This window comes from Macrotis lagotis, chromosome X, assembly GCF_037893015.1.
Source record: "Macrotis lagotis isolate mMagLag1 chromosome X, bilby.v1.9.chrom.fasta, whole genome shotgun sequence".
Taxonomy (NCBI): Eukaryota; Metazoa; Chordata; class Mammalia; order Peramelemorphia; family Peramelidae; genus Macrotis; species Macrotis lagotis.
Window position 1 is genome coordinate 466,072,385 of NC_133666.1, and position 25,062 is coordinate 466,097,446.

Here is a 25,062-nt window from a genome sequence, read left to right on the forward strand (position 1 = left end):
TCCTTTGCGCATAATTCCAAATTGTTTTCCAGAAATGTTGGAACAATTCACAATTCTACCAACAATGCATTGGTTCCCCACTTTTCTCACAACCTCTCCAAAAATGATCCTTTTTTCTTTCTAGTCATATTGGTCAATCTTATAGGTGTGAGGTAATACCTCAGAGATGTTTTAATTTGCATTTCTCTAATCAATAATGATTTAGAGAAATTTTTCATATGATCATAGATAACAGATCGTGTATTTTAAGGTAATTGTGATTTTCATGCATACATGAGGAATTGTATATGATCATGCATAAAAATGGAAATGAAGTAAATGATGACAATTTATTTCATATCTAGGTTGTGTATATTTTGATCATTCTCCACAACAATCTAAAAACCTAAACCTCAGATATCTGAACTAGTTTCATAATTCAGTAAAGATAGTTAAATCCAGCAGCCAATAAATAGTAGCCCCATTAGGGAACAATTGGAAGAGAATGTTCAACAGTAATAGTGTCCAACAGCCATACCTGGTTTTTTTCCTTTAGTTCCCGACCATTTTACATGATTTCCATCTTACTCCACCATATATGAATATCAGTTAGGGATAAAACTTATCAGTTTCTTGGCCAACAATGTAAAATGTATTAGTGACAAAGATCAAATCATGATGCTACTTGGATCATACAGACAATAACAATTTGTTTTTCCTCTTCTTGAGAATTGCAGATCAGGTAGGTACTTAACCAAAGGAAAAGTTTTAAGTATAAATTCTTCAAATAATATCTAAAACAGATAGAGATAAATAATTTATAAAGGGGAAATATCGTAATCTATAACATTCTAATTTTCACTTAATAATTTGAAACAACTATCATTACATTTATATCAGTACAATACAACCAGAAAAATTAATTTAAAAATTTCAATAGCATCATATCAATTTTATTTAGAGAATTAGAAGTCTGATGATAAGTCAGAAAGATAGGCCATGTAATAGCACTTAATGAGATAAAAAGTCTTATTTTAAGAGAATACATATTAAGGCAGTATAAAATTTCAGAACTGAGGAAATTTTAATGACAACCCAATCCCTTGCCACTAGATTAATCTAATTAGCTATGGAATGTCACCCTAGAGATGTACTAACCTGATTGGTGTATAACTGAATGAAAATTCTCCTGCACTATATCCTGCCAGCTCTAAACCTTGCTTCACTTTTCATTTAGCAATATGCCAGAAATCCAGGACCTACCTTAGTAATTTTTCATCTCTCCTTCAACCACATGCAAAACATCACTCTCTTCACTTTGGGAAGTTATCAAACCAATATTAGTGGAAAGGTCATAATAATCTTCTCTCTGTGTGTCTTCATGCATAGTATCTTTTTCAACATCAAAACTTATTCCCCAGGACAAATACTCCCCTATATGTGTTGAATCCTCCTTTCTTGAGGGAAGTAACTGCCAAACTTTTGTATTTATTTTCTCAGTACATAGAATATAACTGCTCCTTAATAAATGCTATTTTATCCATCCATTCATTCATTCATCCATCCATTCATCCATTCCATCCATGCATTCATTCATTTATTCATTCCTAGATGCCCTCCTTTGTATACTCTGTATTTCATCAACACTATTTCTAAAATATGGTGCCCACCAGAGAACACATACAATATTTGAGTTGATTAAAGCAGAATATAGCAAAACAGTCAGCTTTTTAATGTTCAGTCTTTTGCTCTTTTATTTCTAAGATTTTTATCTTGTATTTATATCTATATTCATATCTAGATACTTTGAATATTAAATTAGCTGTTCACTGAAATCTTTGATTTTTTCAGATGAGCTTAGCAATGATACTCCTTTAAAAAAAAGGGATTTGCGCTGTTTAAGTTGATTCCTTAAACTCAGAAGAATTTACAATTATCTCAAATAAATTTTATCTTATTTGTATCCATTTAATATTCTAGCCCATCCAGATTTTTTTACTGTCACCTGACTGTAAATCCCTTCCAGATTTATATCATCAGAAAATTTAATAAGCATACTATTTGTGTCATTATACAAATGATTTTACAACAAATACTAAATAGCACAGGGACAAGTCCCTGGTGTGGTTAAACTAAAGGACAACTCCAAGTTTTTGAATGGAAAAAAATAATAAAGAACATTAAAAAATACTATTTTCAGTTTTATGATTTTGAGATGCTTCATTCTTGTTATTCAAAATACTTTTAATTTTTTAAAAAATAATTTATTCTGTGTCTGTCATCCATTTAGACAACAGTATGTAAAAATGCTGGTTTTAGAGATAAGTCCTGGGTTCAAATCCTTCTTCTGCTGCTCAATATCTATATGAAGTTTAGCAATATCCCTTAGTCTGTATTCCCAGTTCCTTGAGGGATTTCAATTGGATGAATTCTGAAACCTCTTCTGGTTTTAAATATTTTATTGTATCATTTTTCACATTTAAAAAGCTACCATGTTTTAATGACATCATTGAAGAACTGGAGAATTTTATCAATTTTGTGAGAAAAGCAGAGAAAGTTATCCCTGTGTTGTTATTTGTTTCTACAAATTATATGTGTCCAACCCCATTTGTGTCAAAATCACAATTAAAGAATGTTTCCCTATTCATTCATTTTAGTATTTACTGAATTTAGTTATAATTGAATCTGACCTCAGTAGATATTTAGATTTCAATATTAAACAAGAAAGTTTAATTTTTTATTTTGCTTAGAATATGCATTTGAGATACAAGTATAGAATACAAATAATAACAATCAAAGAAAATACTGACTTAATCAGTGAATAAAACACCCACATTTTAACCAGTGAATATGATTTCAGTAATGATGACTCCCTGTAGGAAATGGATAGTGTCTTTTTTATGAAACTCTATACATATCTATTGAAAGAACTGTTTAAGCAATTTTCAGGTATATTTTAAGAAAAGAATAGATGAAAGTTATCCTTTGATTTACACTATTTCTAGATAATTGCAATAACTGAATATGAAGAAAAAACAGAACAAAGTTGTATAGGAATCTGAGTCTTAAAGAAAAAGACTGGTATTCACATTAAATTTTAACTGCATTTAGAAAAAAGATAAGGAAAAAAGGCATACTGTGAGAAAATTTAGAAATAAATCCCTGTTTCTAGAGCCATCTATCTACCTTGTAAAGGTAATATGGTGCCTCAGATGATGAATGCTGTCACATTTTGATTAAAAAAAAAAGTAAAAAGTCCTCAAAAAGGAGAGGAGGAAGATTCAGTTTAGTGAATTGAACATTGCATCCCTAACATTTTTCATCCTGAACTCATTTAATGGAGGAAATGGATATTTCATCAGACATGGATTTGACGTTCCATCACATTATGCAGTAAACAGTACAAACGATGTTATAGGAATAGGGAAGCTGGAAAAGCTAAGACAGTAGCTGCTGTAAGGCACTGGTTATCTCATTTAAACAGATATTAAATGTGGGTGCCAGTAATGTGATCATCAGCTGCTTCCCACTTTGTGAATAAATTGCTTAGAAGGAGTCTTTTGCCTACCAGATGTGACCTAGATTTAGATTTCCAAAGGCAGGGTGGGGGGAGTCTATTGTGTTAAAAAAACAATTGCTGGTAAAATGCATGGTAAATGAGCTTATCTCACTTTTCCAGGTGTTTGAGCTAATATGTTCTGGAATTACTGCTTCATTTATGAAAAATAATTGAGGAAAATGTTCCAGCAAATCAAATTTGGATAAAGGCTTAGGATAGCTATTGTGTTGTTAGCAAGTTTTTAAAAGGCAGGACAAGCAGGGAGCCAATAGAGATAATAAAAATATAGGAAAGTGTATTTGAGAAGAATCTTTCATAAAAGGGTCAAGCATGGGTTTGCTATTCAACTTATATTATGGTTTAGCAAAATATTGAAGAACAATATGGATAATTATACTCTTTTCAATACATATGAAAGCTGTCTGAAAAACTCAAAGCTATGCTGTCTGCTAGCTTTGATAAGTTTTATTTCTATGTTAAATTCAGTAAAAATAACTTTTTTAAAAAGTAACATCTTTATTCTTACTCTATGCCTCTCTTCTCTGCTTTTTTTCATTTCTTTGAATTTTTAGGAGCTGCCACTCCAAAACCAGACCCAGAGCCAGAAAAGCAAACTGACCACACAGTTAAGATTGCTGGAGTCATTGCGGGCATATTGCTATTCGTTATTATATTTCTTGGGGTTATACTGGTAATGAAGAAAAGGTGAGCTTCAAACAATACTATTTGTTTTGTTGTCTGTAAGTGTTTTTCATGAAATCTTGATATTAGCAAGAATATTCAGATAACACACTGGTGTTTGACACAAGCTGAGTTTTGGGAGATTATTTTTTTTGTTAAGTCCCTTCCCCTCCCCAAGACCATGATTTGCATGCCCTGTCATACCCAAATAATACAAGAATTATATTTCCTATGAAAATCATGTACTATTTTATCAAGTGGCTCCACTAAAAGCTTAGACCTTAAAGGAACAGTCAGTCAGATAGCAGCTAAGATTGGCTGTTTGATTGATTGATCTAATAAGAATTTGCCAAGGCTTCTTATATAGCATTAGACTTGGAAGGTGGGAAAAGCAAAGAGAACAGAAGATGTGCATTGCTGTGGTCTCAAGGCTTATTAGGGGAATAAGATATACAATAAATATCTGTAGGCAAAATATGTATACATTTTGTATGTGTATTCTAGTAACTTGAATCACTTTTAAGAATGTTTGTGTAAGTTGGTATAAAGAATAGCCACCCTAAAAAAAATAGACAGAAACCACTGATCCAATTGCCATTATGACCTAAGCTAAATGTCAAACAACCCTCCAGGGAGAACTTGTGGATAGATTAATTCATTATTCTACCATGAGTCTCATGAGAGGTCACTTAGGTTACAATATAAATAATGCATTTGTAAAGGATTGCCTATGGTAACATATGGCCTTGGTATATCTTCAAACTAAATACCAATAACTTATTTCAGTTTTATATGATTATTTGCCACATAATCATTTTTAACATCATATAAATGATATTCCACCTTTTTTATTTGCCTTTTATTTATTGAATCTTGAATTGTGTCATCCAGGGGACAAACCTCACAGTTTAGTATATTATATAAAGATACATCTTTTTGGAAATCATCAATCATATGAAAACAATTTTTCAATATAAACTTATTAGTCATCCATCAGTCAAATAAAGACACAAAATATCTGACAAAAATCTCATCTCAATTTCTCAGCTTTTTGCAGGGGGAGAATTACACAATTAATAGGCAACAAACAAGCAAAAAAATGTTTTTGTTCTTATTTCTCTTCCCAGAACCTCTCAGGATTCTACCATATTTTCCATGCTTTAATTTATTCCTTCTTTCTTTTATATATTTATGGTCAGTATGTATAATTTTAGTTCTGCTGATTTTACTCATATAAGTCTTTGGTTATTTCCTTGTATGCTTCATCTATGTCATTTTTATGGCACTATAATATCCCAATTACACTAATATACTATAATTTGTTCAGACAATCTGCTATTGTTAGGATTTAGGTTGTTTCTAATTTTTGGATATTACAAATAGAACAGCTGTCAATATTTTTACACAGACAAGTCCTTTTCTATTTGAAGATAAATTACTAGCAAACAAAATACTGGGTCAAAAACAACATTAGGGGTTTTTAAATTGGTTTACATACTACTATCTAGTATCTAGAAAAAAAGCAAACAAGAAAGGAAGGAAGGAAGGAAGGAAGATAGGGAGGTAGGGAAGAAATAAGGAAGGACTCAAATGTTATGTTTAGTTATTTGTTTTTTAACTCTGATTACATACCACCATATGGAAGGAGAGGGAGGAAGGGAGGAAGGAAAGAGCAGTTATTAATCATTTACTGGGTAGCAGGCACTGTGCTTTCCAAAATATTTATACTAGTTTTCAATCTTACATACAGCATATGCCCTGTTTTCCCCAATTTTTGCCAACAGTTAATTTTGTCTTTTAGGGGTCTTTTTGCCTTTCTGCTGGTTATGATATGCTACATTAAGGTTGTCTTGATTAACATTTCTTTGGGCATCTTTTCATGAGATTATAACCACTTTGTATTTCATCTTTTATTAATCATTCATGTCCTTTGACCACTGGTTCATTGCAGACTGTTTGGATAGGCATAAATACGGAGTCTTATTGGTATTTATCACAACCTCATAGATTCAGGATGCCAAAAGCAATATATTTATTTTAAAGTAATTATTTAAAACAGACCAATAGAAAAGAACATTAAGCATAAAAATGCTGCTTGAAGATTTGTTGCTATTTAATTAGAGGGAACATGGTAGAGTGGAAAAAAAGTTAGAAGTCAATCTTGACTATACTACTAAGTAGTCTATGATCTTTGGAGAAACTGAACTTCCATCTTGACTTCAGTTTCCTTATCTATAAAATTATGAGTGAGAAAGATGAAGAGAAGTGAATGATTTCTAAGATTATATACTTCCCATCTCTATACTTCTGTTTTCTGTGACATAGCAACTGCTGGTAGTGTACCAGGTCTTTTTTATCTTTGGAAGTCAAGCAAATAGGTCATTTAATAGTTACCTCTACTTTGTTATTTAAGTGAAGAGTATTTTTTGTTCAGTATTATGATGATTGACTTTTATATAAAAGGTACACTTCTGCCTTTACCAACTAGTTACTCATACAGATAATCTCACTACCAGCAAACAGATAATGTTAACTCATTTGGGAAAGCCTGATTTTAGGGAGGGCAATATTCTTTGTTTCATCACTGTTAGTTTACAACTTTTCCATATCATAGGCTGTACCTCCAAACTGTGCCTCTTAAAGATGCACACTATTGATCATAAAGAGGAACTAGGCCAGAGATAAAATGGATGATCATTTGATCAAATGTAGGCCTATTAAAAAAGTACCTTCACACAAAACATTAAAAAAAATAATGCTTATCCTACTGAAGAAGAGCCATTAGCATTATAATTATATGTTAGTTGAAGACCTACCTTATGGCTAGTGGAGAATCATGAGCTAAGGTATCTTTTTGTAATTTTGTAATTTTGTAATTTTATTATGATTATTATTATACTTTACTAATTTAAGCAATACCTATTATCTTTAGAGAATTCTCATTCTACAAAAATTCTAACTGGAGATGGGATTCTCATGGGAAGGAGGAAAAACTAAAATCTGTGTAATTCATACATCATTATGTAATTCAAATCCATTATCACATAGATGGAGACAACAAAAAAATGGAGAATTTAGATTAAACAAAGGAATCATTTTTATGATTCCAATTGATGAATTTCCTAATGATCTTGCCCTATTTATGGATGTTAGTCTAATATGGGCCTTACTCTTATATAGAATATTAAACATTATCATCTTAACAGGTTCTGATTGTGTAATGTCTATGTTATTATTGGTTTTATTCGAGGTTTGTTTATTTTATAAGTAATTTGATTACTTAGATTTCTTTCCAAAGTTAGTTAATTTTCTCATTGGTTATAAATGGTAAATATTAAAAGTATGTATCAGATAAAAATAGATGAAATATAACTGGGTTGTGTTTTAACATTACACCATATATTCTTAGATTCTTGAAATTCATAAGCAATATTTTGAACATGACATTTAATTTTTATAATATTTCTTCTTGGTATAATTAAGTATATTTAAATAAATGAAAATACCTGTTTTTCATATAAAGCAATTTATCTCAATAATACATTTCACAGAATTTAGCATGCAAACACTAAATTCATTTATTGTGATTCAAATGCTGATTAATTATATTGTTGTTTTAAAAATCATTCTATATCCTTTTAGAAGTCTGAGGACATTTACACTAATTATATTAATATTCCTGTTTCAAATGGCAGTAAATAATTCCAGAACTTGCTGTTTTAAAGAAAACGATCTAAAAAAAGTAATTTTCAGCAGTGGGGGAAGGGGTGGATATGGTAACCCCTATCCTAATGCACAAGCATGCATACAAATGCAATGGAATATAATATGGGTAAATGAAACGACTTTAGTTCTAACACTCAATAGTCTCTGATTCTCTTTTTTAAACACATTTAAGAGGAATGCATTCTTAAATTCAGCAAATGGGATTAAATATTAAATATTCTCTAGTGTTTAGACAATACTGTTAGCACCAGGAAAATAGCCATGAAAAGTGGGAAATATTTCTAAAGGCATCTTGAAACAAAGAAGATAAGAGAGAAAATTTGATGAAAGCCCAGTTTTCAAAGAGATGTCAGCAGCATGTAGCTAGAGGCAACTTGGCATTAAGTATAGCCCTTTGCAAGTTCTGTTTATATGGAGGGTGTGGAACTTTTTCTCCCATCTATAGTGAAAGGTATATCCTGTGAGAAAATTCCTTGGGTCAATTCTCTGTACAAACTTTCAAACATTGTTCTATTTTAAATTCTTTTTTTCTTTGAGACTAGCCAGAAAATGTTGTTATATGGAGAGTCTTTAAAAAAGAAAAAGGAAAAAAAAAAAGAGTTTGAATGAATGCTTAGAATATATTTACTAAATATGCATCAGCATACACAAAGCTTGGTAATGTCTGTGAAGATTTATTCCCTTGATAGTAATAAATTCATTTCAATTTAACAAATGATGATTAAACACCTCTTACTCAAGGTCTTGCACATAAGAACCCCAAAACAGATAGATAGATATACTAAAGGCCCTGATCTCATGGAGCTTATCATTGAAAAAAAAGCAGAATAGACTAACAACTAAGATACAAAGGACCATGACATAGGTTTGCAGGAGACAGGTAAATCATTTGAGAAGAAATAGAAAATATGAAACTTTAGTAGTTCAGAGTGGTAGAGAGAAGAAACAGTTATGGAAATGAAAGATTGGATTATAAAAGGGGATCAAGTAATCTAATGTGGCTGTAACATTTATTCATTATGAAATAAGTTTGTTCATAAGTAATTCTCCCATGTTGAATTTCTTGAGTGCTTATTTTACTTCAAGGTTGCTTTCATTTCCATGCCACCAGCCCCCTAACCCCCCCCACCCCCTGCAAGAAAAGTCCCTTTCCCTGTTGCATCATATCTCTCTGCCAGTTTTTATCTGATCTCTTCTCATTTTCCACTTTTTGGCCATTCTAGATGACCTAATGTATACTTCAAGGACACAATTTCTTGCGTGTCCCTTCATCGATCTTTCCCTTAATACTGACCACCATAGCTCTCTCTGGTTCCTTAATTTCCTGTCATGAATATGCTTCCTAAATACTCATAATTTGCTACATCCCCCCCATTCCTTTTGAATAAGAAATATACATCCTGGGCCATGACTCTAGTCATGGGTCTCATACCCCAAAATCTCAGTGATACCAATGAGGTCAAATTTGCCTCTTTTCTTTAGGGATGCCTTATTCAATTTTCTTGATGTCCAAGTTGTGTTCATATTGGAGATTAGCTTCAAAGGTTCCCTCCATTGAAGATATCCATTTCCTAAGCAGTTCATTTGTAATAAAGCAAGAGGAAAATTATTAGAATCATATACTTGCCTGAATCTGAACCAATCTTATCCTGAACTATATGGTGGCATGCTTAAAACAGAATATATGCATACATATGTGTGTATATGTGTCTTTAATCCATCAATTATCCCTGAACTGAAGAATATTTCTGTTACTACCTCTGTTTTGAGTTTACTAGCTTTCTTATTTCACTAACTACCTACATTAAGAGTTCCCTAAGAAAGTATTCAAAGATTAGCCTTGGGAGCAAAACAGTATGTTGAAGTACCAATTTATCACTTTCTCAAACTCTACAAAACACTTTTATTGGCTAACAACCCCTAAGGAAGACAGAAACCATCCATTAAATCAGCAGACCATTACTCCTCAGAAGTGTCAACATGAGCTCAATTTGCCAGCTTAATGATACTTGAAGGTCATTAACTATGTTACATATATACACATGTGAAATATCCATCAGGCTCATTATTCTTTGTTTATTTCTTTAATGAAAATAAGTGGAAAAGGGAAATAAAATCCAACAAGAGGACGATAACATGAATATTTTCAAGCTTTTCCCCCTACTATTTTATCTATTCTCCTTTCCAAGTAATTGCAGAGGGGGAAATTGGGAAGTTAGTGGGTAGAAAGATGGCTATGAAAAAGAAATACGTCACTTTCAATTAATAATTGATAAATAAATTCTATATAGTCTTCTCTGTGTTACATAGATAATAATTTCATGTGCAGTTCCTGTCCAAGCCATTTTCTTCCTTTCTCAATCACTTGTCAATTGTTATATTATGTTCAGGTCTCAGTTCTTAGCAAGTTTTCAGGTAATATTATCTGACTTAACTTTTTATTTCATCTCCGTCACCAATACCTAAATACTCCAATTCTCATGACATTAGTAGTTCTCACACCTATATGCATTAGTAAACATTTTAACTTTCCTCTACTGCAACATGCTTCCAACCAGCTTTTATGATGCCAAATCAAAGGTTAAAGCATTTGATGAACCTTGTTCTCTGATGAAAAGTTCTGTGCAATGAATTGGGAGCAAGCACTGTTGTCAGTTTCCTGAAAAACCTGCCTTCCAGTGTTATCCATCTCTGTTCGCAGGTTCAGATGCACTACTTTTTAGTTCATAAGTACTCTGGAAATTCTACTTGGTGCATTATGGTTCTTTTTCTCAAAACAGAAATCAATGGACAATAACTAATTTAAATAATGATTCCTTTACCTGTGGACAATGAAAGAGATTCTGTAACATGTCAAAACAAGTATTTGTATGTTCATGTATTTCGGTGCATATGCTATGTTCCTTATTCATAAAAGCTAAAAATGAATTAGCCATCTACAAGGTATTTTGGATATGAAAAAGTCAGGCTACAATAGTAAAAATAAAATAATAGAACAAGTGAATGAATAAAAAAATAAGATCAGATGAGCTTTCTTTGGTAATATTTAGATTGGACATAATCCAGTCTCCCCTCTGTCCCTCACCCCTCCCTAGTTTAATGAGGCATGAAATCTTGTTATTTTAAAGATGTGCTCAGTTATTATCCCTGAGGCAAAAGGAAAATTTCTTTATATCTATAGTAAGAAAGTCAAAGTTTTTTATATAGCAGTAAGGGATAAGTGATATCAGGCAGCTAGGTGGCAGAGTGGATAGAATGCTGGATCTAGAATCAGAAAGAGCTAAATTCAAATATAATCTCAGAAACATTCTGTATATCCATAGGTATGTTAATCTCATCCGCCTCAGTTTCCTCATCTGAAAAGGGAAATGAAAATAACATGTACTTCTGAGGGTTGCTGTGAGAATAAAGTAAGATAATTTTTATCAAGTGGTAAGAAAATTCTAGTTGTTATTGTTTTTAATAGAAGGAAGAAAAGAAGGGTTGCCAGAGGGAAGGAGGAAGAACAGGGGAAAGGCAATCAGTATACTTCTTTCTCTTTAAAGTGAAATCTGAACTATCCCACCTGTAATGCCAGTATTTCGTAGTATATGGAATATATTCCATAATATGTACTTAGAATAGGAGCCTTTAATTGACCAATGGTAGAAACCTAGCTCCTAAGTAAATCTTAAGCATTCTATAATTGCTAGCTATTTTTATTGACCATCTTATTTTCTCCATCCTATTTAGAATACCAAAGTTGCAAAAAAAATCTCAGAAAGCATCTCTTAATCAGTGAAGTTTTTTTATGCAGCAATATGAATAATGCATATTTATCTGTGGTCATGGAGGGAGAACCAGAGTCCATTTTCTTTTAGTTCTGACTATTCATATTGCAGTTGGAATCTTCCTTTTATTGAGCCAAAACTATCTTCCTTTAATTATCACTCATCAGCTTTATTTCTGCCTTCTGGGACACACAGAGTTAGTCTAATATTTCTTCTACTTGAGAGCCCTTCAAATTCTTGAAGACTGTGTGCAGTATGAATATTCCCCATTCTTTCAGTCATTACTCACTTGGCTGTGGCTTTAAGTTCTCTCACCTATTCTCCTCCACTTTTTTTTTCTGCTCTAGAACTAGAACTAAAATGGTTGCAGAACTGAACAAAATAATTGCAATTTGGTTTAATCTGGGAAATAAGACTCTGATTTTAGATACAGTACTGTCTTTAAGGCAGCCAAAATTGCAATAGTTTTTTCCTTCAGTCATCTTCAAATCGGTTAAGCAAGCATTAATTGTCTACTGGCTACAGATCATTGGCCAAAGCAAATTTAACCATAACTCCTCTCTTCATTGAGTTTATAGTCTAGCACAAGGTTGCAAATGCATTTGTATATAGTAACTATGAAAATAAGTGCAAAATATAAGTATAGAATATTATATGTAGTCGGAGGAGGGAAGAATTGTTTCTGACTGGAAGGGATCGGGGAAGAGTTTGGGGAGAGGGTTGATATGCATCTTGGTCTTGAAATATGGGTGTGATGTCAACAGAGATGAAGGAGAACATTCCTGATAAAAAGGGTGGTATGAGCAATAATATGTAAGTATAAGACATTTCCAAAGGAATAGTCCAGTTCATCTGAAATAGAGTACATGTATAGAAAGGCAGAAAAGATAAAGTGGTGCCAAATCATCAAAGTTAGGGTCCTGAAAGCGATGCTAAATAATTTGAATTTTATTTAATGGCCAATAGAAAGTTGTTAATTGATTTTGAACATGAGTGAAAGGATCAAGACTGTATATAAAAAAATGTTGAAATAATGTGATGTTTGTATTGGAGGATGTAAAGATTGGAAATAGAAAAATCCATTGGAAGACAATTATAGTAGGTCTTCTGATGGTCAAGGAGGGCCTATTGTAGGTGGGTAGCAATGGGAATGTAAAGGAGGTGAAGAAAGCAATATCATTCAGCTAATTGGCTCATGATAAAGTGCTGGACCTGGAATTAGGGAGAACTGAATTCAAATATTCCATCAGATACTATCTGTATGACCCTGGGCAAGTCACTTAACTTCCTCTGTTTCAATTTTCTCATCTGCCAAAGGAAGATAATAATAGTGCCTACTTTCCAGGGTTGTTAATGAGAATAAAATGAGATAATATTGTAAAGATGGGCAGATAGGTAGTGCAATGAATAGAGTTCTACTGGAATCAAGAAAATTCATCTTCCTAAATTCAAATCTTCATCAGACACTAGCTGTGCAACCCTGGGAAAGTCACTTAATTGTATTTGCCTCAGTTTCTGCATCTAAAATGAACTGGAGAAAGAAATGCTAAACTACTCCAGTATATTAGCTAAGAAAATCTCAAATGGAGTCATGTAAAATTTCAAAGTTCGGTAAATGCTGATTTCTTTTCCTCCTGCTTCTCCTCCTCTTCCTTCTTCTGTAAAAGAGATAGAATATGCCCCAAATCAACCACTTCCATCTGTCTTGGTACAAGGAATATTCCACTTCCTGCTTCCATCCCAATCTCCCAAATGGAATGTGTAGAATCCCCACTGCAAAGACAGGCAATCTTCCCCTCTACTTAAGGCATACAAGCAGAGGAGTGCTACCCTCAACTTAATGATGACTGTTCTTCTACCTGGTGATACCCTTCACATAAAAGTAACTCTGAACTCCTATAGATCATCATCTAAACCCCATTCCATATCCCCAAGCAGCTAATTTCTCATTCCCATTCCCTTCAATTTCCCCACTCCAAGGTTTCATCTTGATTCTCTCTAACCCATCTGCCATGCCCGCTAGAATATTTGTTCCATAGGCAACAAATTTCTCTTCATCTTAAATAATCCATCTATTAGTTCTTTTTTTTTAGATTTTTCAAGGTAATGGGGTTAAGTGGCTTGCCCAAGGCCACACAGCTAGTTATTTATTAAGTGTCCAAGGTCAGATTTGAACTCAGGTACTCCTGACTCCAAGGCCACTGCACCACCTAGCTGCCCCTGTCTATTAGTTCTTAAAAATACCTGGCTTTCCCCCTGATGATGCAGCCTCCCTAGCCAACTTTCCAGTATTGGCTGCACCTTCACTCATTCTCCTAGACTCACTAGCTGAGGCAAGGGAGTTTGCATACTCTTTACTCTCTGTTGTCATTTCTAAATTCTCTCCCTTCCCCTTCATGTGGTTTCTTTTCTCCTTTGAAGTTATGAATTTATACCACCTGATCAAATTCCCGCTAAGTACTGCCTTTAGACCACCAAGTCACTTCCTTTCTTTCCTTAATGAGTTTGATACCTGGCCCATAGTTTTCCTCTCCTTTCTAACTTCTCTCTTCAAACTTTGTAGCTTTGAAGTACATGTTGATTTTCCTTCAAATACATTAACCATTCATATTTTCAACCTGCCTACCTGTCACAAGATACCTTTCCACCCCACCTGAATACCACAAACAAACCCTCTTCCCATTCTAATCCATCTCCAGCCACTAAAGTTATTTTCCTAAAGAGGCAAGTTCAATATGCCACCATCCTAATTGTTAAACTCCATTGACTTCTTTTTACCTTCAAGAGCAAATACAAATTGCTTTGTTTGACATTCAAAGCCTTTCATCACCTAGCCCCTCCTATCTTTTCAATCTTTTTACATCCTTCTCCACAACAGATGCTCTTGGATCCATACACACTGGCTTGTGACCCATTATACTGACTTCCAGGAACAAGACACTTCATCTCTCAGATTTGGACATTTTCTTGGCTGCCTTTTATGGTCTTCCTCCTCCATTTGGACTACCACTTTCCTTTCTTTCCCTTAACCCCAAATAAAATCTTAATTTCTACCTACACTAAGACTTTCATAATTCCTCTCAATTCCACCACCTTCTCTTTTTTAAATTTCCCATTTATCCTGTATATAACTGGCTTTGTCTATATTTATTTACATGTTATTGCTCCCATTAGTTTTGTAAGTTTCTGGAGGACAAGGAACTCTTTTTTTGCCTTTTTTTGTATCCTTAGCACATAGTAGGCACTTAATAATTGTTTAGGGTATATTGTTGTCTAGAATAAGTAGGATTTGAGAAGTGATTTGTTATGTAGTGTATTGTATATATTAGGAACATGCTTCCCTATCTATACTTGTTGAGAAGATTCCTACTTTCTCAATAATACTCTTACATGCCTCTTTCTCCTCTCTACTGCTGTCACCACCCTTCTGCAAGCTGTCAGTATTTCATTATCTGGACAATTACAGTAAGCTGCTAGTTGGTCCCTCTACCTCAAGTCTCTCCCCACTACAATTTATCCTCCACTTGGCTGCCTAATTAATTCTTAAAACAAATTTATGACCTTGTAACTTCTCTGTTTACTCAATTTTAAATGCTCCCTATTGCCTCCAGGACCTAATATAAAAAGTACTCTTTGACTTTTAAGCTGATTCCTTCCTACTTCTTCTCCAGTCTTTTTATTCCTTACCTGCACTCCTGTAGTCTCTTTGCTATCTCAAACGTACTATTCTGAATGGTTAAGAAAAAAACCAAGTCATATAAAAATTCATGGAGGAGAGAATTTTCCAAAAGGGAAGGAATGAACAACAGATTCGAGTGCTACAAAGAGATGAGGACCAAAAAAGACAACAAACTAATAATTGGTGACCTTGTGGAGATCAGTTTTGACTCAGTGATGGAGATAGAAACAAAATTGAAAAGCCTTGTAAAATAAATGGGAAATGACTGTAAATAGCTTTTTCCTAAGAGTTGGGTTTGTAAGGAGAAAAATAAAATTTAAGATTTTTAACATATTGATTTTGTGGTGCTGATGCTGGTGATTGGAAATGTGGGGCTGTAACTCAAAAGAAATTTTGAAGAATGAACATATTTGAAGTTTGAGTATATACAACATAGAGGTTAAAGGTGAGCAAGAAAGCCAATGTAAACAGACAATTCAGGAAGATGAATGACAACTCTAGTTTGTCTGAACAAGGTTCCAATTTTAGTTCTGATTGACCTTGATTTATAAGTATTTCAAGTCTTAAGTCAGTAGACACCATTACTAAAGGTTTAGGAAGAAGAATTAGAAATGGAGAAAGGAGAATGTTTACAAAATTAGGAGGGAAATCAGGAGAGTGTGATGTCATGAAAACTAAGGAAGGAGAGAAAATTAAGAAGGAAGTGGTGAAGATAGGTAAGTGGTAGAACCTATATAGTGCTGAGCCTAGAATCAGGAAGACCTAAATTCAAAACTAATCTCAGATACTTACTAGCTATGTGACCCTAGGCAATTCATTTAACTCTATTTGTCTCAGTTTCCTCATCTGTAAAATGAACATGAGAAGGAAATGACAAATCACTCTAGTATCTTTACCTAGGAAACCTTAAAAGTAGTAATGAAGAGTCAGATATTACTGGTAATGACTAAACAAAAATAAACTGTCAGGTTTTATAGAGGTTTAAAAAATAGGATAAGGCTTCAAAAAATCCCATTCATTTGAGTGATTCTGAAATCAATGGTGATTTTCACAATAGTAGAGTAATAAGGACAGAAGTCACATGGTAATAATTTGAGGACTGATTGCAGGGCAAGAGAATAGAAGCTAGGTAAAGACTGTTTCCCCCCCCAAAAAAAACAATAATGAAAATTCACAATTGTCTAACATTTTAAAACTTGCAAAGTTCTTTACTTACAAAAACATATGATATAATTAACATAGATATCAACAAACATAGTTAAGGCAAGTAATATTATCATTGTTTTATAGAAGAGGAAATTAAATTAAGTGACTAGCTTATGACCACATGACAATCAGCTTTTAAATCGAGTTTTTTCTGAGGATATGTTCAATACTTTTTGTCACTTCTTCACACTGTCTTACCAAAAGTTTTTCACGGAAGAGTGTGAGAGAGAATCATTACTCCAAAGGAGAGAAGAGTAGAATGAAAGTTGGAAGTAGAGGGTGAGAAAAGGATGCTGTGTAAATAAGGAGGTCTAAAAATGTTTGAAGATGAGAGACAGAGCTGACAGTGAGGGGGAGAATGAAGATGTACAAGATAGGGGCATGTTTAAAACATCAAGGTCCTAGGAGAAAGATGAGAGAATAGAATTAGGTGGAAAATGTTGACCTTTAATGAGTTTGCAGTCAATTGTCCATGATTTTTTCCCAGCGTAGCCATATCTAGACATATTCCTCGACAGTGTCAGTATAGTTGATCATTTGAACCTAAGTATAGGACTTTATATCTATTGCAATTACTTTGATCTTATTAGTCATCTTGTTAATTCATGCATCTTGTTAGTTCGAGACATTTTTGACTTTTTAAGTTTGACCTCCAGTACATTTGAAGGTCTTTCCTCTAAACTTTCTAACTAGCTGGAAGACATAGCTAATATGTTACATGATGTGATCAGGAGCCAAATAAGTTTCAATGGACTACAAAGCTAACTACTGGGGGGGGGTTGTTTTTGTTTTTGTTTTTGCAAGGCAATGGGGTCAAGTGGCTTGCCCAAGGCCACACAGCTAGGTAATTATTACATGTCTGAGACCAGATTTGAACCCAGGTACTCCTGACTCCAAGGCCGGTGCTTTATCCACTACACCACCTAGCCACCCCCTAACTACTGGTTTTAAAAAAATAATCATCTACTTAGGCATTCCTTGGAGCAGTGCTTACTGGTGTTCTCCCTGGTTCTGATTAAATACTGTACAAGCCTTCCTTCTTTTTTAATTCCTTTCTTGAGTCACACTAAAAAAATAGTGTGATCTCCACCCTAATATTCTTCCTTCTGTTGTGGTTATTTCACCAACTATAGTTTGTCTGAACAAGGATCCAATTTTAGTAATGTCAGAAAGCTGATTGACCTTGATTCATAAGCACTTTCCGATCTTAAGTTAGTAGGCATCAAGTGCTATGGTACTTGGAAGATCCTTACCAAAACATATTTCTATTGATTTACCTAAGCCAAAGTAATTTCTATAAACCTAATCAAATATTTACATATAAATGTAGCAAAATGATACTTTTTATCCTTAGAGCACATCTAATAGTCTGAACAAAAACAATAGAAACATAATAAAGTAACAATAATGATAAACCCCAGTTATATGATTCTTTACAGCTTGCAAATCAAGTTATGTGCTTTGAAAATTTTATGTTTAAAAAAAACTTTAATTTTAGGGTATCAAATGAGAAGTTCTGAAATAAGAAATGGGAAGATGTTTTAGTGGGGATTAAGGCTTCAATATATTAAAGTATCCTTTAAAAGGTATTTTTTGAAAAGGTATTCATGTCTTCATTTTCTTTCTTTGACTTTTACAGAGTCATAGAATTCTACATTTTGAAGGCTTCATCATTCAATGCTAGTAATTTTGCAAGGCTTTGAAAGGGACTCTAATGCCTGAAATTCTAAATCTGCTTATAGAAAAGAAAAATGGAAATAAACAAAGGGAGGGAGGGTAGACTAAATCCTGCTGATATTGAGACTTTTCTTTTAAATATAGTGCAAAATTACTTACGTTTTAAGCAATCTCCCTTTCCTGTCAAATTGATATTAAGAAAACAAATAAATTATCTAGGATTTCATTGAGATAGAGAGCTCCCAATTAGGAATCTCCCTCTACTAATATATACCTTCACCTGCTATGAAATTTACAGTTTTAGTGAGCTACCTGGGGACAGCAAGAGGTTAAATAACTTGTCTGAGGTGATACAATCAGAATATATCACTGCTGAGATTTGAAAGTAAGTTTTCCTCATTAATTCTATCCACTGCATTATAGTTACCTTCACCAATGAAGTATATAATAGTATTGAAAATATGAAGGTTTATGTACTTGCACTATAGACAACTATTATATTCTTGTACTTTTGCTATTTATCCTTCTTTATGCTATATATTATTATTATTGCTCTGGAAGGATGTCTTTATGAATCTTACAGTAAGAGTAGATTCACTTAACATTAAATTATTGAAGTGCTATATTTTATAAAATGGAAAAAGTTATTTCAGTATTTTATAAGTAATTATTTGTCCATCTTGGAAATTATAGTGACATGGTTTTTTGTGGTTGTTCAGCGGTGTCCTACTCCTCATGACTCCGTTTGAACTTTTCTTGGCAAAGATGCTGAAGCGGTTTTCCATTATCTTTTTTAGCTCATTTTACAGATGAGTAAACGAAGACGAACAGGGTTAAATGGCTTTCCCAGGTTCACACAGCTAGTATCTGAGGCCAGATTTGAACTGAGGAAGATGAATTTCCTTGACTTAAGGTCTGTTACTGTACCTCCTGGGTTACCTAGCTACCTAGTGGTATGATTTTGTCCAAGCCTTTTGGTGCATTGAGTTTTCCTTTAGAACAGCTTGCATCTTCTATTAGATTCCAGAGATTTGCATTTTGTAAGTATCACAAGTATCAAAAAATTTTTATCAATTTATTGTCACCATAGTAGGTATTTTAGTGTTACAAATTACATTCTATCTGCATTGTTTAAATCAATTAGTATGTTTAAGAAGCAACATGAATTTCCTAAATCAATCTCTTATTTAAATTTCATTTACCAGTTTTACAACATTTTAATAAGCAATGAGATTAAGTACCAGTTTTAGACAGAAACCTATAAAAAATCAATTAATCTGTATTATTTTTTAAAAATTAATGAATAGATGTTTTCCCAGATGATATTTTCTCTAATAAATTTTGGTTTTTAAGCCTCATTTCTCAAATCACTCCTATCAGAAGTCTTACAATGAAAAAACCTTCTAACTTATTATAATAGTAAATATTCCAGAAATTTGTAATTTGAGTCCTTGACTAAATTTATTAGTCAGCCATTTTCCTGGTAACAGCTTTGCTACTCCATTATTGTTTGGAATTGTTCCTTTCAAATATTACTTTGTAAGAATGTGTGGTCACTATTGGTCCTCAGTTCTTATAGAGGAAAAGACAACACTAATAGAATCAGACTTAGGAGAAAATCATTTAATAAAGGCTTGGTTGCTTTCTAAGATCACATCAGTTGAATTAGCTGAAAACTTCTAGGGAGATTCTAACCCAGTCGATGAGGAAATGTTTCCTTCAAAAAATTAGTCAAATTTAGAAAAATTCATTCAACCAAGAAACATATCACCAAGCTCTGTGCTAAGTGCTGAGCATACAATGAAAGGAAGAAGACAGGTTGCCTATTGTTATCAGGAAAATTCTTTTCTAATTTTGAGAGAAGCATAGAACTAGCATTAGTATATTTTCAGTTATCTCCTCATGAATTTCTCTAAAGATTCATTCAGTCTCAGCACATACTAAAAATGAAACCCATTTCATTGATCACATTTGTCAGTGATTTTGTTCAATGATATTATCCTTCACCACCTTCCTTATGTAATCAAATTGTTATTATATATTTATTTGGCATTTCCCAAGTGAGGCACAAAGCCCAAACTCAGAGGGAACCAGAACAAAGGAAAACAAATCCTTAGTCACTCTTAATGAATGATAAATTTAAAATGGTATCCACTTGATACATATAGATTTCTCTTTTTTACTTTATCTTGTATTTATTACTATTGTTAGGATTGGGCATATGCTCCTCATTCAATAACATAGATAACAGTAGAACACAAATTGGAGCCATTCTTCTAATTTTCTTGGAATTATCATGGCATTCTAAGCATTTTTTTCAATCTAGGTATTGAAATATTTGAACTCAGGATAAACACAGGTGGTCACATCTGTTTGAGTGCTTTCACTTAGAAAATTACAGTTAAACTTCTTAACTTCTGTTCATTCAAGCAACATTCTAGTCTATTTTTTGTAACACTTTGCTTATTTCAAGAGAAAGAGTAGTAGATCAACTGCTGCTGTGATGGCTAATCATTTATATAGCTGGTTTTCTCAGGATGGCTGCCAGCACTCACATTAGGCTGTTCTTTGGGAAGTGTTCTTTTGATGGACAGTGCCCCAGTGGCCTGGTCAGAAGACCTATAACAGAGGTTGTAGCTAGCTATCTAATTCAGGCTTAGTTGATGAATCAGGGAAACCTGTAGATCATGTAAAGAGTCCCATTGCTACTATCACAACTGTTAACTTTCTTTCTTGTAAGTTCCCTTTTTATATTTTGTTTGAGAAGGAAAAAGGAAGTTAATATAGACTGAAGAAGACTACAGTTAACTGGGGAGAGGAGTAATGATAGCCCCTTGCATACAATTGTCAGCATTATGAACATTTTTTATATAATGTTTATATAGGTTTATAAAATAGTTGCTTTTCATATATGTCTTGTTTCTGTTGTTGCTTTGGAAATCATAATTTCAAAATCAGTTATGGACAGTGTAGGAATTTGTTTTGCTTGACTATGCATATTTGTTATAGAGATCATTTTTAAAAATTTATTCTTTCTAGTGGGCAAGTGAGTGTGGTGCAGGGGTAGTGATAGAATTGTCAAGTTCAAGATAGGAAGAAAGGAAAGGGGATTGAAGCATTTTTAATTCACAGAAGAGAAAAGGAGGAAGACAAGAAAGAAATTCAGACAAGGAGGATAGCTTTGAAAGTTACATGTTTCATTTATTCGATACTTAAAATGAAAAGCAAGCTGAATGTAATCAAGATAACAGTTTCCTCTGCAATCTTTTTTTTTATTTTCCTTTATTGTGTATAGAATGTTAGTTTTATTTTGCTTTTATTAACATAAGAGAAGAAAGTGAAAGGAAGGAAGGAGGGAGGGAAAAAAAGAGAAAAGAGGAAAAGAGGAAAAAGGAAAAAGATTTTTGTGATACAATTCTTTCAAAATCTTGAAAAAATCTATCTGTATTCATTTATTCAGCAAGCATGTATTAAGCACTTACTATATTCCAGTCACTATGCTTTGTAATGATTGGGGATACAAGTACAAAAACCAAACAAGCCTTCCTCCAAGGAGTTTACCTTTTACAAACAACATAAAGTGGTAAACAAATAGAAGTTAAATATATAAAAAAAAACAAAAAGAAATAAAACAACAGTGAATTTAAATAACAAGTAAACATAAATTGGATATAAAGTAAATGTAATTTCTAAGACAAGACTAATAACCAGAGCTATCAGGAATATGCATCGTATTGGAAGTAACCCCTAAACAGAACCCTGGAGGTAGGATTCAAATAAATTAACAACCTATTCTCAGTCCTAATGACCATTTTAAGTACACAAAAAGATATACTGAAAGGTAGTTTAATATTTCATGCATTTAATACTCAAATAAGAATAAAAAACACAAAATTAGATTATGTTATATTACTCACAGCATGCAAAGGTAGAGCAAAAGCAGCCATGTGACCACAGCAGCCAATGGAACATATGTAGAAGTAAAACTCATTCTACTGATTCTAAGACTTTTCTTCTTCTACTTCCAAAATGGGTGATAAGATAATCCTTGAAATCTATATTTCTATTGGTTCATTGTTGTCTCAGCTTCTTATTAGTTTCCCCATTCAGGAAATGCTAGTGCATTCTTAATATCTCAGGGGAATTTTGAGTGTAACACAATGCGGAAACAGATAACAGCTTGTCATCCAGGTTGTTTGGCATTTTCTCATTATGTTATATTTTTGTTTACTGAAGTTACAAAAATGGTGAAATTAAAATGTAGTATTTCATCAAAGGTATGAGTTTAAGAAATGAATAAAAATATTACAAGCATAGTTCCATCAATTTTTTTCACTTATGGACAGAATGAACATTTCTAAGGGCACTTGGGAAATGCTGTTTTGACAGATGAATATTTAAAAAAGGAGTAAGGATTATAAATTTGTGATTTCTACATTGGGTAGCTGTCCAGGTGCTCACCTTAGACAGAACCCTGATTACAAGTGTCATTTTAACAACTGGTTCGCTGAATTAGGCATAAAATTAGGTATTGGTTCTGCCCAATCGGTGCAAACTTACTAAATCCCACCATAGGGCAGAGGTGATTATAATATCCATTCCAAAGATGGGGGAAAGCTTTTGCAAAGTCAGGGAAGCAGGAGTTTAAATTTATAGGTAGTCGAGAGCACATAGGTCAGTATGACTTAAACGTAAAATCTGTGAAGGAGAGTGTGGACAATAAACTTGTAAAGAAATCTGGAGTGAGTTTGTGAAGAGCTTTAAGTACCAAATAGGGGGAAATCATATTTTTACCTAAAGACAGTGGGGAGCCATTGTTACAATATCACTCTTATCTTTTCATCAATCAGTGTTAGAACCTACTTGCCAAAGATTGTGTTCAAAATCATTCAAAAGCAGTCTATTTCATTGCCTTGTAGGGATTTCATTTAACGTTGTCACTAACTGTATCATACCAAGTGAACCTGAAATATGTAGTAAATGTATATCTGATATCTGAGCTACTGTCAAATTCTCTTCTAGGGTCTGCCAGTTATGTAATACTAGACAAGTATTTGAATAAAAATGTGGAAAGATTAATTTTTAAAATATTTTTTATGACTCACACCAACTACTCTGAATGGATTTCAGAAGTGTTCTCTCCATTACAATCCTCTAATCTTCCCCAACTGCACCCCTTTACCCTTTCCTTACTACAGTGGAGAACACCAGTTCTAAGGTCCTTAAGTTTAGTAGAACTACTAAATCTTGGACTCAATTAAGTCAAATATGCCCTAAGTAGCAGAAATAAAGAGGATTTAGACTGGATTCAGACAGAATAGCTTATATGTTTCCTATCTTAAAATTTTATTTATTTTTCCAACTTCATGCAAAGATAGTTTTCACTAAACATTTTTGTAAGGTTTTTGAGTTTCACATTTATCTTCCTCTCTCCCCTCCTGCATAGAAAGCAATCCATTATAGGTTATTCATATATAACTATGTTAAATATATTTCCATATTAACTATGTTGTGAAAGAATAATCAGAACAAAAGGAAAAAACCATAAAACATAAAAGAAAATTTAAAAATTTAATATAATAAGCTTTGGTCTGCATTCAGACCCCATAGTTCCATCTCGGGATGTGAATGGTATTTTCCATCACAAATCCTTTAAAATTGTCTTTGATTATTTTACTGCTGAGAAGAGTAAGTCCATCATAGTTGATCATAACACAGTGTTGCTGTAAATGTGTACAATGTTCTTCTGTTTCTGCTCACTTCACTCAGTATTATATGTTCTCTTTAAGCTAAAGGACTCGTTCCTATTTAGCATAAAAACTGAGATTTTTCTGGATTTAGTAACCTAAGATGTGATGATAATGACTTTGGGAAAAAGATATCGAATGACTTAGTTATAGCACCTCATTTTTCTCAACTCAGAGCTACCACTATTCATCAAAGTTTCTCTATTACATACAAGAGCACTGATGATGGTGCAGGTCTTACCACCCCTACAACAGTTCATCTCAAAAGACTAATTTGTGACTTGCCTAGATAAATAGTCTACACTTACCTTTATGTAACATTCATCTGTAATTAGACTCCTTGTTTCAACCCATACAAAGCAGACTCAAAACTGAAGCTGTGTTTATATTATCTTTATTTTTACATCATTACTTCTTACAATCTGAGAACAGAAGGCAAGCCTGCAGCTTTTATTGATGTTGCATGAAGTAGAAGAGACCCCAGGTCTCATTATCACCACCACCCTAACTCTGTGGGGTTAATGAGGACTGATAACTTCCCTTCTGTTAGTGGAAACAGTTGTGAATTATGTAAGTGGTAAGAGGGCATCTTGAGCAAAAAGGTGCCTTGAATCTTGAGATTAAGACTTTGAAAACTAAAGAAAAATTCACACTATATGCTTACTAACCCTTGTCTGTTGAACAGAAACAGGGCTGGCATGGGTTTCTGGAGTGTGAAAAGTTATGTGTCCCTAAGATCATAGAACAGCTCTCATTCATCTGCCTCCTTCACTGAAATGGTGTATGATTTGACTACTGTGATAAATGTTTGGGTTTGCCTCTCATTGAAGTTAAGAGATGAATGAGCTTTGGAAGTAATTTCTGCTTTGTGTTTAATGCTAGCATTAGGTGTCTGAATTGAGAAACTTCCCTGTTCAGTTACCTGCTTCTATGGTTCCAAGTGTGAGTCCATATTTATAAATATTCTTATAAATAACAGGCAATGACATCTTCCTGTCTATTCTGGTTAACACTGAAGTTATTTCTAATGTTTATAAA

The 25,062-nt window shown here is 33.2% G+C and overlaps 1 protein-coding gene across 1 annotated transcript in view; it reads left to right on the forward strand.

Annotated features, from left to right (window-relative positions):
* PTPRM (protein tyrosine phosphatase receptor type M) overlaps positions 1-25,062 on the forward strand; it is a 1,090,562-nt gene that overhangs the window by 758,073 nt on the left and 307,427 nt on the right. Inside the window, exon 15 of the mRNA XM_074202077.1 lies at positions 4,111-4,243. Within this exon, the coding sequence (XP_074058178.1) occupies positions 4,111-4,243 (133 nt within the window). The remainder of the gene's footprint in view (positions 1-4,110; positions 4,244-25,062) is intronic.